Source organism: Ascaphus truei, chromosome 22 (genome assembly GCF_040206685.1).
Source record: "Ascaphus truei isolate aAscTru1 chromosome 22, aAscTru1.hap1, whole genome shotgun sequence".
NCBI classification, from domain to species: domain Eukaryota; kingdom Metazoa; phylum Chordata; class Amphibia; order Anura; family Ascaphidae; genus Ascaphus; species Ascaphus truei.
In genome coordinates this window covers 5,383,351-5,395,090 of record NC_134504.1, presented here as the reverse complement: position 1 = coordinate 5,395,090, position 11,740 = coordinate 5,383,351, and the positions used below count along the sequence as shown (strand labels likewise).

At 53.3% G+C, this 11,740-nt stretch overlaps 1 protein-coding gene across 1 annotated transcript in view; it reads left to right on the top strand.

The window, feature by feature from the left end:
- Positions 1–10,690, top strand: part of SEC14L1 (SEC14 like lipid binding 1) — a 30,950-nt gene extending 20,260 nt beyond the window's left edge. The window contains 15 exon segments of the mRNA XM_075579735.1: positions 103–234; positions 822–902; positions 1,582–1,800; positions 1,956–2,145; positions 2,610–2,698; positions 2,958–3,034; positions 3,752–3,902; positions 3,904–3,924; positions 4,855–4,894; positions 4,897–4,988; positions 5,207–5,305; positions 5,307–5,342; positions 6,881–7,132; positions 8,033–8,211; positions 9,831–10,690. Coding sequence (XP_075435850.1) covers positions 103–234; positions 822–902; positions 1,582–1,800; positions 1,956–2,145; positions 2,610–2,698; positions 2,958–3,034; positions 3,752–3,902; positions 3,904–3,924; positions 4,855–4,894; positions 4,897–4,988; positions 5,207–5,305; positions 5,307–5,342; positions 6,881–7,132; positions 8,033–8,211; positions 9,831–9,936 — 1,764 coding nt within the window. The 3' untranslated portion in view covers positions 9,937–10,690.
- Positions 10,691–11,740: the final 1,050 nt, after the last annotated feature.

Below are 11,740 nucleotides of genomic sequence, written 5' to 3'. Positions count from 1 at the left end.
CACCCCCTCTCTTATTTTTTTTTTATCCCTCTTCCCCCCCCCCCCTCCTTTTTGTCCCTCTTCCCCCCTCCCTCTTTATCTCTCCCCCCCCCCCCACACTAGGTGCACCCAGATAACGAGGAGTGGACGTGCTTCGAGCAGTCTGCCAGCCTTGACATCAAATCCTTCTTTGGCTTTGAGAGCACAGTGGAGAAAATCGCCATGAAGCAGTATACCGGCAATGTCCGAAGGTCAGTGTGTGCGCGCGGAAAGAGGTGTTAATGCTCCATGTGTACATGGCGCTGTGCCGAAAATCGCAGCTCGAGAGGCGACCGTCTCTCCTGGGGCCAAACGCGAACTGGAGGCCTCTGCAATGGAGTCAATTTAAGTCATTTGACAAACAAACATCTTTCTTTGAGACCATTTTTACACCGTCGTGTCTCCGTAGTAACCGACCTCGTTCGCGGTTTTTACCGACGGTTTGTGTACTCCCGGCAAATGCGACTATTCTCCCCCTTTTTGTTGTGGTTTAAACTAATAACAGTGCCAGAATTACTCAGAGATAAAATAAACACTTTTTAAACTGATAAAACGTGCCCAATTTCCCAAGGATCTGACGCAGTGCGCGGGACGCACCGCACCGGTAAAAATCGATGTCAGATTAGGACAATTTCTGTCCTTTCTATACACTTGACCCCTGATGTGATCCGTACTTTGCTTCTTTTATTTCCCCAAACCATTTTTCTAAGGTCTCCTTTCTGGTGTCTGCTTTTACCACCTCTGCATGGAGACTGCTCGGTGCACCCACTACCTCTGCTCATTCCCCTCTCTTCCTGTCTCAGGGTAAAGAGATCATCGAGTATTACTTGAAGCACATGGACCAGGAGGGCATCACGTTCCTGCCTCGCTGGACTCCCCGCTCCGTGCAGCCGCCAGAAACCGCGTATTTACCTCCAGCCTGCCCGTGTCGCCGGCTCAGGCCATACCCCAGCGCCACCCTGCAGGGACGGGCCGTGCCCCACGTCCACCCCCCCCGAGCCCCTGAGCGGGACCCCTTGACGGTACGTCCTGCAGATCACACTGCTTCTTGCTCTCTGCCTGCGATTTAGTTCACGGCTTTTCTGCGAATAAATCCCTCGAATGCAGAGCCGGAAACCTCCGGACGTGCGACTTTTCATTATTTAGCTTCAGAAATGGACGGTTTGCTAGAAATGACTATTTTCTGTTGCAATTAGAACCGTGTGTTCTGTACCAACAAAAACAGAAAGGCCAGCCCATCATACAAAATGACACAACATATAGTGTGTGTTCTGTACCGTTTGTGTGCAGCAGGAGACGGGTGCCATGAGCGTTACTTCCTGCATTATACAAACAGGGTTTTGAATTGTGTGGTTTTTTTTTGCCTGTCAACCCCACTTCCCACATAACCTTTTACCGGCCTGAGATGCTCCCCATGCGTGGTCCGCAGCCCCCCCCACGCGTGGTCCGCAGCCCCCCACTTCCGGAGAGGCCCGTCTACTTTTCCTTTTAGATTCTGTTATTCACAATTGGGCGGCAAAGGGACGTGTTGTTGCAGAGCGAATGCGTCGCCGGCAGTGGAAGGGTTATTGCGCCCTGCCTGCCGCAACTGCCCGGCTTTATTGCCCTAAACTGCCCTGCTCGGGGCATCTTTCCGGTCCCTCCCCTCAGAATCTCCCGGTGTCTTTTGCAGACAAGCTGGACGCCGACTACATCAAGCGCTACCTGGGGGACCTGACGCCGCTGCAGGAGAGCTGCCTGATCCGGCTGCGACAGTGGCTGCAGGAGACCCACAAGGGCAAAGTAAGGGCCCGTTACCCCCTCTGTTCTGTCTCCAGCAAGCGCAGAACGCTGCGCTCAGATGTAAAACCCTCAGCGGTTGTGTGTTGTGTGTTGTGTGTTGTGTGTTGTGTGTGTATTTATTTATTTGTATGTTTTCCTCCCGTCTCGGTGTTCAGATTCCCAAAGACGAGCACATCCTGCGGTTCCTGCGAGCTCGGGACTTCAATATCGACAAAGCCCGCGAGATCCTGTGCCAGTCCCTGACCTGGCGCAAGCAGCACCAAGTGGATTACCTGCTGAGCACGTGGGATCCTCCCCAGGTGCTCCAGGACTACTATGCGGGAGGCTGGCACCACCACGACAAAGGTCAGCACCATGAACGGATCACACGGCGCACAACCCGGATTATCCTCGACGCAATTAAAGTGACAACGTTCACGCAGCGCAGGAGGGGGGGAGACGCGGGGAGGGGGCTTTAGGTCAGAAGATTAAAGCTGCGGGGGTCCTGTTTCGACCCCCAGAAATTTGCCAACGACCCCCAAGGGTGATCGCCCCCCCTTGGCTTGCGCTCCTCTGACCTAGAACATCATGCTTCTGCGTATAATGTTTCGGAGCAAAGCCCTTCCTCGGTTAGCCATGATCTGAGTAACACCGCACTGTGCAGCGACACCTGGGCAGGGGGAACCCGAAGAGCTGACAATCTAAGGAAGTCACACGGAAGGCGAACTAGAGGGCAGAAAGGAGAGGGGGCGTCCTCGCTTGTGACATTATCGGGCAGATGGGAAAGGGGGGAGCAGGCGCTTATGTAAAACCCTTTCTGTCCCTTGCAGACGGCCGCCCGCTCTACATGTTGAGGCTCGGACAGATGGATACCAAGGGTCTGGTCCGAGCACTCGGCGAGGAGTCGCTGCTCAGACATGTAAGTTGTTTGGTCACAATGTCCCCAAGCTTTCGGGTCCGTGTCATCGCTCTGTGATGGGACCATTCTCCCTTCTTACATTCTCTTTAAGCAAAGCGTGCGTGCGAAGCCTCGCGTTACTGTCCCTTAGTAACTGCAGGGCGGCAGTGTGAGCGTTTGCGTTCTGGTCTGGCTACACGAGACGTGCACAGTATCGGGGATGAGAATCCCCCCCACTTGCGTCCGAGACCTCCTAATCAGACTTGTTTTGCGGTTACAGGTGCTGTCCATCAACGAGGAAGGGCTGAGACGCTGCGAAGAAAACACCAAAGTGTTTGGCCGTCCCCATAAGGTGAGGCCGCGGGAGAGATTCTGGGCGCTGCGTGGAGGCGGCAAAGTCCGTCTCCCCCGAGATCAGACACACACGGTGCTCTGTCACTAACTGCCTTTAGCTTGTGCACTGAGGAACTTGTCCTCAGTTGGCCTTACTGCTGCCTCATGGACGCATCTCTACAGAGCTTGGCACATGGGCGTCCGCTGTTGGGTGGACGGCCTTTAGCATGCAACAAGCAAATCAGAGTGACTGCTCCATTTGAGCAGTCTATAGCAGGGGAGGCCAACTCCAGTCCTCAAGGGCTACCAACAGGTCAGGTTTCCAGGATATCCCTCAGCACAGGTGGCTCAATCGAGCCCCTAATTGAGCCACCTGTGCTGAAGCAGCAACTGAAGCAGGAATATCCCCAATACCTGGCCTGTTGGCAGCCCTTGAGGGCTGGAGTTGGCCACCCCTAGTCTAGAGTTTCCTATCAAAGAGATCCCCCAAAAGTTATTGGGGCAACACGAAAAATGTCTGCTTCTGACTGTGTGTCCGTGTATCCATATAAAATGTCTGCTTCTGACTGTGTGTCCGTGTGTCCATATAAAATGTCTGCTTCTGACTGTGTGTCCGTGTGTCCATATAAAAATGTCTGCTGTGCTAGAGGTCGGCGTTGGTCCAGATGCCGCTTTACACGCGAATGGAATGGGGGTGCCCTGGGTATAACTCTCCCCCCCGTGTCTGCGCCTCCCCTCCAGCTGTTGGACCTGTGTGGTGGACCTGGAAGGCCTGAACATGCGACACTTGTGGAGGCCGGGGGTCAAAGCCTTACTGCGCATCATCGAAGTGGTGGAAGCCAATTACCCCGAGACGCTGGGGCGCCTGCTGATCCTGCGCGCTCCGCGGGTCTTTCCCTGTGCTGTGGACATTGGTACGTTTTGGGTCAGACTGTTTGTAAGTATACAGGTATACAGTGCTGCCGCCTCCTGCGTACCCGGTGGGATCGAGTCCAGGGGTCTGCAAGCTTCCAAAGAGCGCAACACAAGCGTGGATATAAATACACCCACACACGCGTGTGTCTTTCTATAGCGCCAAAAGTGTACTCGGCGCTTCACAAAGAATGCAGTACAGGGAATTATAATAATAATAATACAATAAGCGCAGCAAATCAGACAATAGGAAAGGAAATCATATATAGATCATATATCACATAAATACTAGAAATCAGATCTTTCCAGCATTTCCAGCCTCTGTGCCGAGATCTTTACATGAGCGTAACTTCCAAGTGTGTGTGTGTGTGAGTGTGTGTGTGTGTGTGTGTGTGTGTGTGTGAGTGTGTGTGTGTGTGTGTGTGTGTGTGTGAGAGTGTGTGTGTGTGTGAGAGTGTGTGTGAGAGTGTGTGTGAGAGTGTGTGTGAGAGTGTGTGTGAGAGTGTGTGTGTGTGAGAGTGTGTGTGTGTGAGAGTGTGTGTGTGAGAGTGTGTGTGTGTGAGAGTGTGTGTGTGAGAGTGTGTGTGTGTGAGAGTGTGTGTGTGTGAGAGTGTGTGTGTGTGAGAGTGTGTGTGTGTGAGAGTGTGTGTGTGTGAGAGTGTGTGTGTGTGAGAGTGTGTGTGTGTGAGAGTGTGTGTGTGAGAGTGTGTGTGTGTGAGAGTGTGTGTGTGTGTGTGAGTGTGAGAGTGTGAGTGTGTGTGTGGTGGCCGCCCGGGCAGCTGGAATAAAAGGATCGGAGAATCTGATGGTCACATCCACGGCCCCGCGTGGGGCGCCAGGGGAAGAGCCGTGGTACAGAGGAAGTTTCATGATCTGTGATGTTACGGCAGATAAAGCGCCCCCTGGAATGACCCCCTCTCTCTGCCCCGCAGGTCAGTCCCTTCATAGACGAGAATACCCGGAAGAAGTTCCTCATTACGCCGGCAACGATTACCAGGGCCCCGGGGGGCTGGTGGATTACATCGACAAAGAGGTCATCCCCGACTTCCTATCCGGAGAGTGCATGGTGAGCAGGAGGACAGCGGCGCCGGCGATGTGCCAGAGTCCAAACCCTATTATCTTTGTTCTTTGTTTGGCGCCAGCATAGTCTGTAGCGCAGTACAAGGCGGGAGGGCGGACATAACCGTGTATGACAGGAGTACATGTATGTTAAGACAGACCATATAGGAGGAGGTCCTTGTGGACAACGTTCTCACCGCTCACGTCTTATCGCTGTGGTTGCAGTGCGAGGTGCCGGAGGGCGGCCTGGTTCCCAAGGCCCTGTACCGGACCCCGGAGGAGCTGGAGAGCGAGGAGATCCGGCTGTGGACAGAGACCATTTACCCAGTCGGCCAGCGTGTTCAAGGGCTCCCCCCACGAGGTAGGCAGAGGCGGGCTGCGACTTCAGAGACGCTGGGGAGTCGTTGGTTAACCTGCGGACAGGATGATCGGGGGGGCTGTCATGGCGGGGGCTTACACTGAGGAGAATGGATTGTCAATGCAATAACGCCCTCGCGGTCTTCTGTCCGGGCCCCACAAAACTGGAAACTTGTTACACGAGGCGGAAGAAAGACATGCGTCCAAGTTCAACCTGTGCGTAATGTAGACGGCAGGAACTTTTTCCTATATATGTACATGCGGTATACTGACCCAGAGAGAAGCAAACACAAACCCCAGAGACACGTCATCCAATGACATCTCATACGGGGAAATAAATTCCTTCCTGACTCCAAGAACTGGCGATCACATTTCTCCCTGCGTCACCATCCTTCCCATGTATACTTATTTGGTGTATCCCTGTATAACTTTCCTGTCTAAAAAGATGTCCAACCTTTTTTTGAACAAATCTATTGTATCTGCCATCACAGTCTCCATGGGTAATGAATCCCACACTGTAACTGCCCTTACTGTAAAGAACCCATTCCTTTGTTGCTGGTGAAATCTCCTTTCCTCCACCTTAAGGGATGCCCCCGAGTCCTTTGTACTGCCCGTGGGGTGAAGTTATTTTGACAGCTCCTTGTACTGTCCCTGAATATATTTGTATATAGTTATCATATCCCCTCTTAGACGCTTCTTTTCTAATATAAACAAATCTAATTTAGCTAGCCTCTCCTCATAAATTACTTTGTCCATCCCCTTTATCAATTTGGTGGCTCTTCTCTGCACTCTCTCTAGTTCCATAATGTCTTTTCTTAGGATTGGTGCCCAAAATTGTACTCCATATTCAAGGTGTGGTCTTACTAATGCTTTGTAAAGGGACATAATTATGTTTACTTCCCTTCCATCCATTGCCCGTTTATTGCAAGATAAGATCCTGTTTGCCTTTGCAGCTACTGCCTGACTTTGGGCACTATTGCTATTGTTTATTCTTGCTTCCCAAATGCATAACCTTACATTTATCTATATTAAACCTCATCTGCCATTTACCTGCCCACATTTCCAGTCTCTCCAAGTCTTCTGAAGAGAAATTACATCCTGCTCTGATTCTATTACCTTACACAATTTAGTGTCATCAGCAAAGATGGAGACTTTGCTCTCGGTGCCAACCTCAAGGTCAATAATAAACAAGTTAAAAAGCAGGGGTCCCAGTACCGATCCCTGAGGTACTCCACTCACAACTTTAGGTCAACCTTTTAAATGTTCAATTTATGACAACCCCCTGTTTATCCTTCAACCAGTTTTCAATCCAGGTACAAATATTTTTTACTGAGTCCTTCAGTCACTGTATAGAGCACTGAGCCACCTGTGCTGAAGCAGGGATATCCTTCAAACCTGACCTGTTGGTGGCCCTTGAGGACTGGAGTTGTCCACCCTTGGTGTAGGGCATCGTGCTGCTGTACCCCTATAATTGCCCCGTACTGGTCTCCGATGGGCGACGATGGTATCCGTTTATCTGGGTCTTCTCTCCCTCCCTTTCAGATATTGATCCAAATCGTAGACGCCTCCTCGGTGATCACGTGGGACTTTGACGTGTGCAAAGGAGACCTCATCTTCAACATCTACCACTCCAAGAGAGCCCCCCAAGTGCCCAAGAGAGAGGCCCTGGGGGCTCACGGCATCACCTCCCCAATGGGCAACAACATGCAGCTGATAGACAAAGCGTGGCAGCTGGGCCGGGATTACAGCATGGTGGAGTCCCCGTTGAACTGCAAGGAGGGCGAGAGTGTGCAGGTAACGCCCCCTTTCTGCCCCCAGGGGCGGGTCCTTCCGTTGCCGTGCAATGTTAAAGCAGCAGCCCCCTTCCCTAACATCCTGTAATGTTGCCCCCCCTCTTGGCTTGTCTGTTCTCAATCTATCTTCCGAGGTTACCATGGCAACCTTTAGACTGCACTGGGCTCATGGGAGGGCGCCATTTTAACCTCCCGGACATGTCATGTTTCAAATGCTTATCTCCTGTGCCCTGTGTGTCGATAAATCCTTCAGTGCCAGTGTTGTGCCACCTCTCTGGCCATGGACCTTCCGGCACTAGCGATCACCGTCCGTTGATCACAAACTGCCCCTAAAAACCAAGCAAGACCCCCTCCCCCCCCAACTGTTGGCACCCTTCACATTGTAGCTCCAGGGCACGGACGGCAGGCTGTTTCACTGGTGACTCGGCCGTGCCTCCCCCTCTCACGCATGGCTCCCCGTGTCCCCCCTTTCTCTCACGCAGGGCTCCCACGTGTCCCCCCTCTCTCTCACGCGTGGCTCCCCGTGTCCCCCCTCTCTCACGCAGGGCTCCACGTGTCCCCCCTCTCTCTCACGCAGGGCTCCCACATGTCCCCCCTCTCTCTCACGCATGGCTCCCCGTGTCCCCCCTCTCTCTCACGCAGGGCTCCCACGTGTCCCCCCTCTCTCTCACGCATGGCTCCCCGTGTCCCCCCCTCTCTCACGCAGGGCTCCCCGTGTCCTCCCCCTCTCTCTCATGCATGGCTCCCCGTGTCCCCCCTCTCTCTCACGCAGGGCTCCCCGTGTCCCCCCTCTCTCACGCATGGCTCCCCGTGTCCCCCCCCTCTCTCTCACGCAGGGTTCCCCGTGTCCCCCCTATCTCTCACGCATGGCTCCCACGTGTCCCCCCTCTCTCTCACGCAGGGCTCCCACGTGACTCGCTGGCCCGGATTCTACATCCTGCAGTGGAAGTTTCACAGCATGCCCGCCTGCGCCACCATCAGCCTCCCGCGCGTCGACGACGTCCTCGCCTCCCTGCAGGTCTCCTCCCACAAGTGCAAGGTCATGTACTACACAGAGGTCATCGGCTCCGAGGACTTCAGGTAACCCCGCGCTCTTAACCTCTTCACTGCCGGGGGGGGGGGGGAAGAAGGAACGTGCAGGACCGCAAAAGAGGGTGCCAAGACAAAAAAATGTATCTGTTAAGACAGAAGAATCATCAAAAAGGTGTCAAACACCCCAAAATAGTATCAATTAGGGCAAAGTTATTTTAAGGACTTAAAGAAATCCTCCTGGCATCCGGTAGGATTTTTTTGGTGTAGTTGACTCCTGTTTGATGTTCTTACCGAGAGCCATCGTGGCGCAGATCTGGATCGGGGCGTTGTCCGGCAATCACGCAATACCTTTTTTCGGTGCTGTATGTGGTGAATCCTTGTTCCCCACGCTGGAGTCAATGTAGCCCTGTTTAATTGAAATTCTCTCCTTTAGGGTAAGTGGGACGGGGGACCCCTTTCTCTATCCCGCTATTTTATCGCTTTGCCGGCAGAACATGACATGCGGGGGAATTGCCAGATCATATCTGCTGGCTCAGTGCCGGGTCGTGGTCAGGGCGGTTCAGTAATCTGGGTCTCTGCTGTGAGAATGCATAGAGAGTGCGAGCCGCGGGCGCTTCCCTGTGTTAGATATTGCCGTGGAAAGCAGGATTAATGAGTGGGACAAACCATTCCCACAGACGAGACACACGTCTGACTTTCATAATGTTGCGTTTGTACTTTATGAGAAGGACAGTGGTGTCTCCCTGTGCATTTCAATTATTTTTATATGGTTTTAAGAAGATAATAAAATGTCAAACTGACCGTTCTGCAACGTGTGATGTTACTGATAATGTTTCTCACCTATTCCTTCTCCCCGTCTCTCTCCCCATTCTCCTCTCTCTCCTCTCCTTGCACTCCCATTCTCCTCTCTCTCCTCTCCTTGCCCTAACCCATTCTCCTCTCTCTCCTCTCCTTGCCCTAATCCATTCTCCCCTCTCTCCTCTCCTTGCCCTAACCCATTCTCCCCTCTCTCCTCGCCCTAACCCATTCTCCCCTCTCTCCTCTCCTTGCCTAATCCATTCTCCCCCTCTCCTCTCCTTGCCCTAACCCATTCTCCCCTCTCTCCTCGCCCTAACCCATTCTCCCCTCTCTCCTCTCCTTGCCCTAACCCATTCTCCTCTCTCTCCTCTCCTTGCCCTAACCCATTCTCCCCTCTCTCCTCGCCCTAACCCATTCTCCCCTCTCTCCTCTCCTTGCCCTAACCCATTCTCCCCTCTCTCCTCGCCCTAACCCATTCTCCTCTCTCTCCTCTCCTTGCCCTAACCCATTCTCCCCTCTCTCCTCTCCTTGCCCTAACCCATTCTCCTCTCTCTCCTCTCCTTGCCCTAACCCATTCTCCTCTCTCTCCTCTCCTTGCCCTAACCCATTCTCCTCTCTCTCCTCTCCTTGCCCTAACCCATTCTCCTCTCTCTCCTCTCCTTGCACTCCCCATTCTCCTCTCTCTCCTCTCCTTGCACTCCCCATTCTCCTCTCTCTCCTCTCCTTGCCCTAACCCATTCTCCTCTCTCTCCTCTCCTTGCCCTAACCCATTCTCCTCTCTCTCCTCTCCTTGCACTCCCCATTCTCCTCTCTCCTCGCCCTAACCCATTCTCCCCTCTCTCCTCGCCCTTCCCGTTCTCTCCCCTCAGGGGCTCCATGACCAGCCTGGAGTCGAGTCACAGCGGCTTCTCACAGCTCAGCGCTGCCACCACTTCCTCCGGCCAGTCTCACTCCAGTTCCATGATTTCCAGGTAGCTGGCCCCGGAGTCCAAATCTCCACCACCTCCCCAGACAGCCCTCTCCTGTCCCCCCACGCTGAAGACTCCTCCCCCATCCCCGACATGGCCCCCTCCTGTGTAACTTTTGCTGGGTTATGCCCAGCGTGTAACGTCTCCCAAGGTCGTGACCTGTGGCTGTTCCGTTCTAGTTGGGTTAGCACTTGGGTGTAACAAAGCATGTTTCTGGCGCCCTCCTCCCTCGCATCTGCTGTTGAGATCACGCATGGCCCTACCATCCTCTCCGGCTTTGTTTGTGTTTGTCTTTCCATAACTCGGGGCGGGGGACCTCAGCCCTTTCATTTACATTCCTGCGCCGCAAATGGAGTCAAAGATTGAACACCCCTACTGAAGGAACAATTGATGAGATTTTTATTATTTTTTAACATGGGTGTGAAGCAGGGGATCTTTGGGGCTGAACCCCATTAATTTCAGCTCCAGGGAGCCCCTGCTTCCCGAGATAGAGACCTCCGGGGGGGGCGCCGGTATAACTGCTGATGATGTCACGGCTTCCTATTGGCCCGCGAGGCGCAGGTGCTTCGGCACGCCACTATGTGCATCCGGCTTCCGGCGCCCCCTACGGGAGGGAAGGATCTCCAGAAGCAGGGGTTCCTCAGAGCTAAAAATTAACGGGGTTCAGCTCCGGAGACCCCCTGGTTCGATCCTATGTAAAAAAAAATAAGCACGGGGAGGATAAAATGGCCGCTTGGAATGCTCCTTTTAGTGGGCCTTTATTTCGATTTGAATTGCTAGGGGTGGTAACCGTGTGGGTGCCGTCCCGTGAGTTCTGAGAAGGAAGTGCTTGTTATAGTAGTTGCTGTAACGCAGGCCTGGGGCGCGGTAACAAGCCGCCCGCGCAACAACGACATTTATTTCCCCGTCTCCAAACGCGGAACTGCTGTATTTAAAGAAATATATTTTCTCTATTTCCGTGTGTCAGAAGGGGGTTGTGGTTAACTCCTTAGTTGCCTTGCTTCTCGGGTAGCGAAGGGTGGGGGATGAGGCGAGTGCTCCCTTAACCCCATAATCGCAGGACCCCATTGCTCTGTAACGGGCCTCCCCAGCCCCGAGGGGAGGGTTCACCTTTCCATTATCTGACCGCGTCTTCTCATCGCTTTGCTCATCTGTTTTTCTTGCTCCATTTCTCACCTCTGCAGACCATCCTGTGTCTCCATCCACGTTCATTCGGGCTTCTGCACCTGGATTTATAAATGTTACAATCCCTCTCCCCCTTCCCCATTTTTGTGAACCTGTATAATATGAATTTTTTTCCCCTGTCCCTCTTCCTCACTTTTTTTTTTTTTTTTTTTTTAACCCCTTTCCTTCCGTTCCTTCCTTTCTTTCTTTTTTTGGTTGTTACAGAGACCCTCTCCCTCTGTCCGAGCACAGGCCCCCCTCTCTCTCTCACCCCCAAGATCTGAAGTCCAGCCAGGACGGACTCCTGCGCCTCTCTCCTTCCTTCTGGGGCCAGCATTTTTCCACCCTCTACACCTTAAGACCCCCGGTGTTCCTGCGGTGGCCTCCGTCATGGCGCCTCCCTTTCATCCGGGAGGCCGGGGGTATGGCCGCCATCGAGACAGACAGCGCCGACGCTTCCTGAGAGCGGTGCGGGTTGGGTATGGGGGAGGGAGAGCTCGATTTTTAAACCCCCATTGGGGAGCAGCGGCAGACACCGGCTCACCGTGGCACAATCCGACAGTGGAGGAAATTATCGGCCTATCGGGAACTATTTAACGTTCTTGTTGCGGAAGAGATGTGTTGCTGACACTGTCTATACACCATCT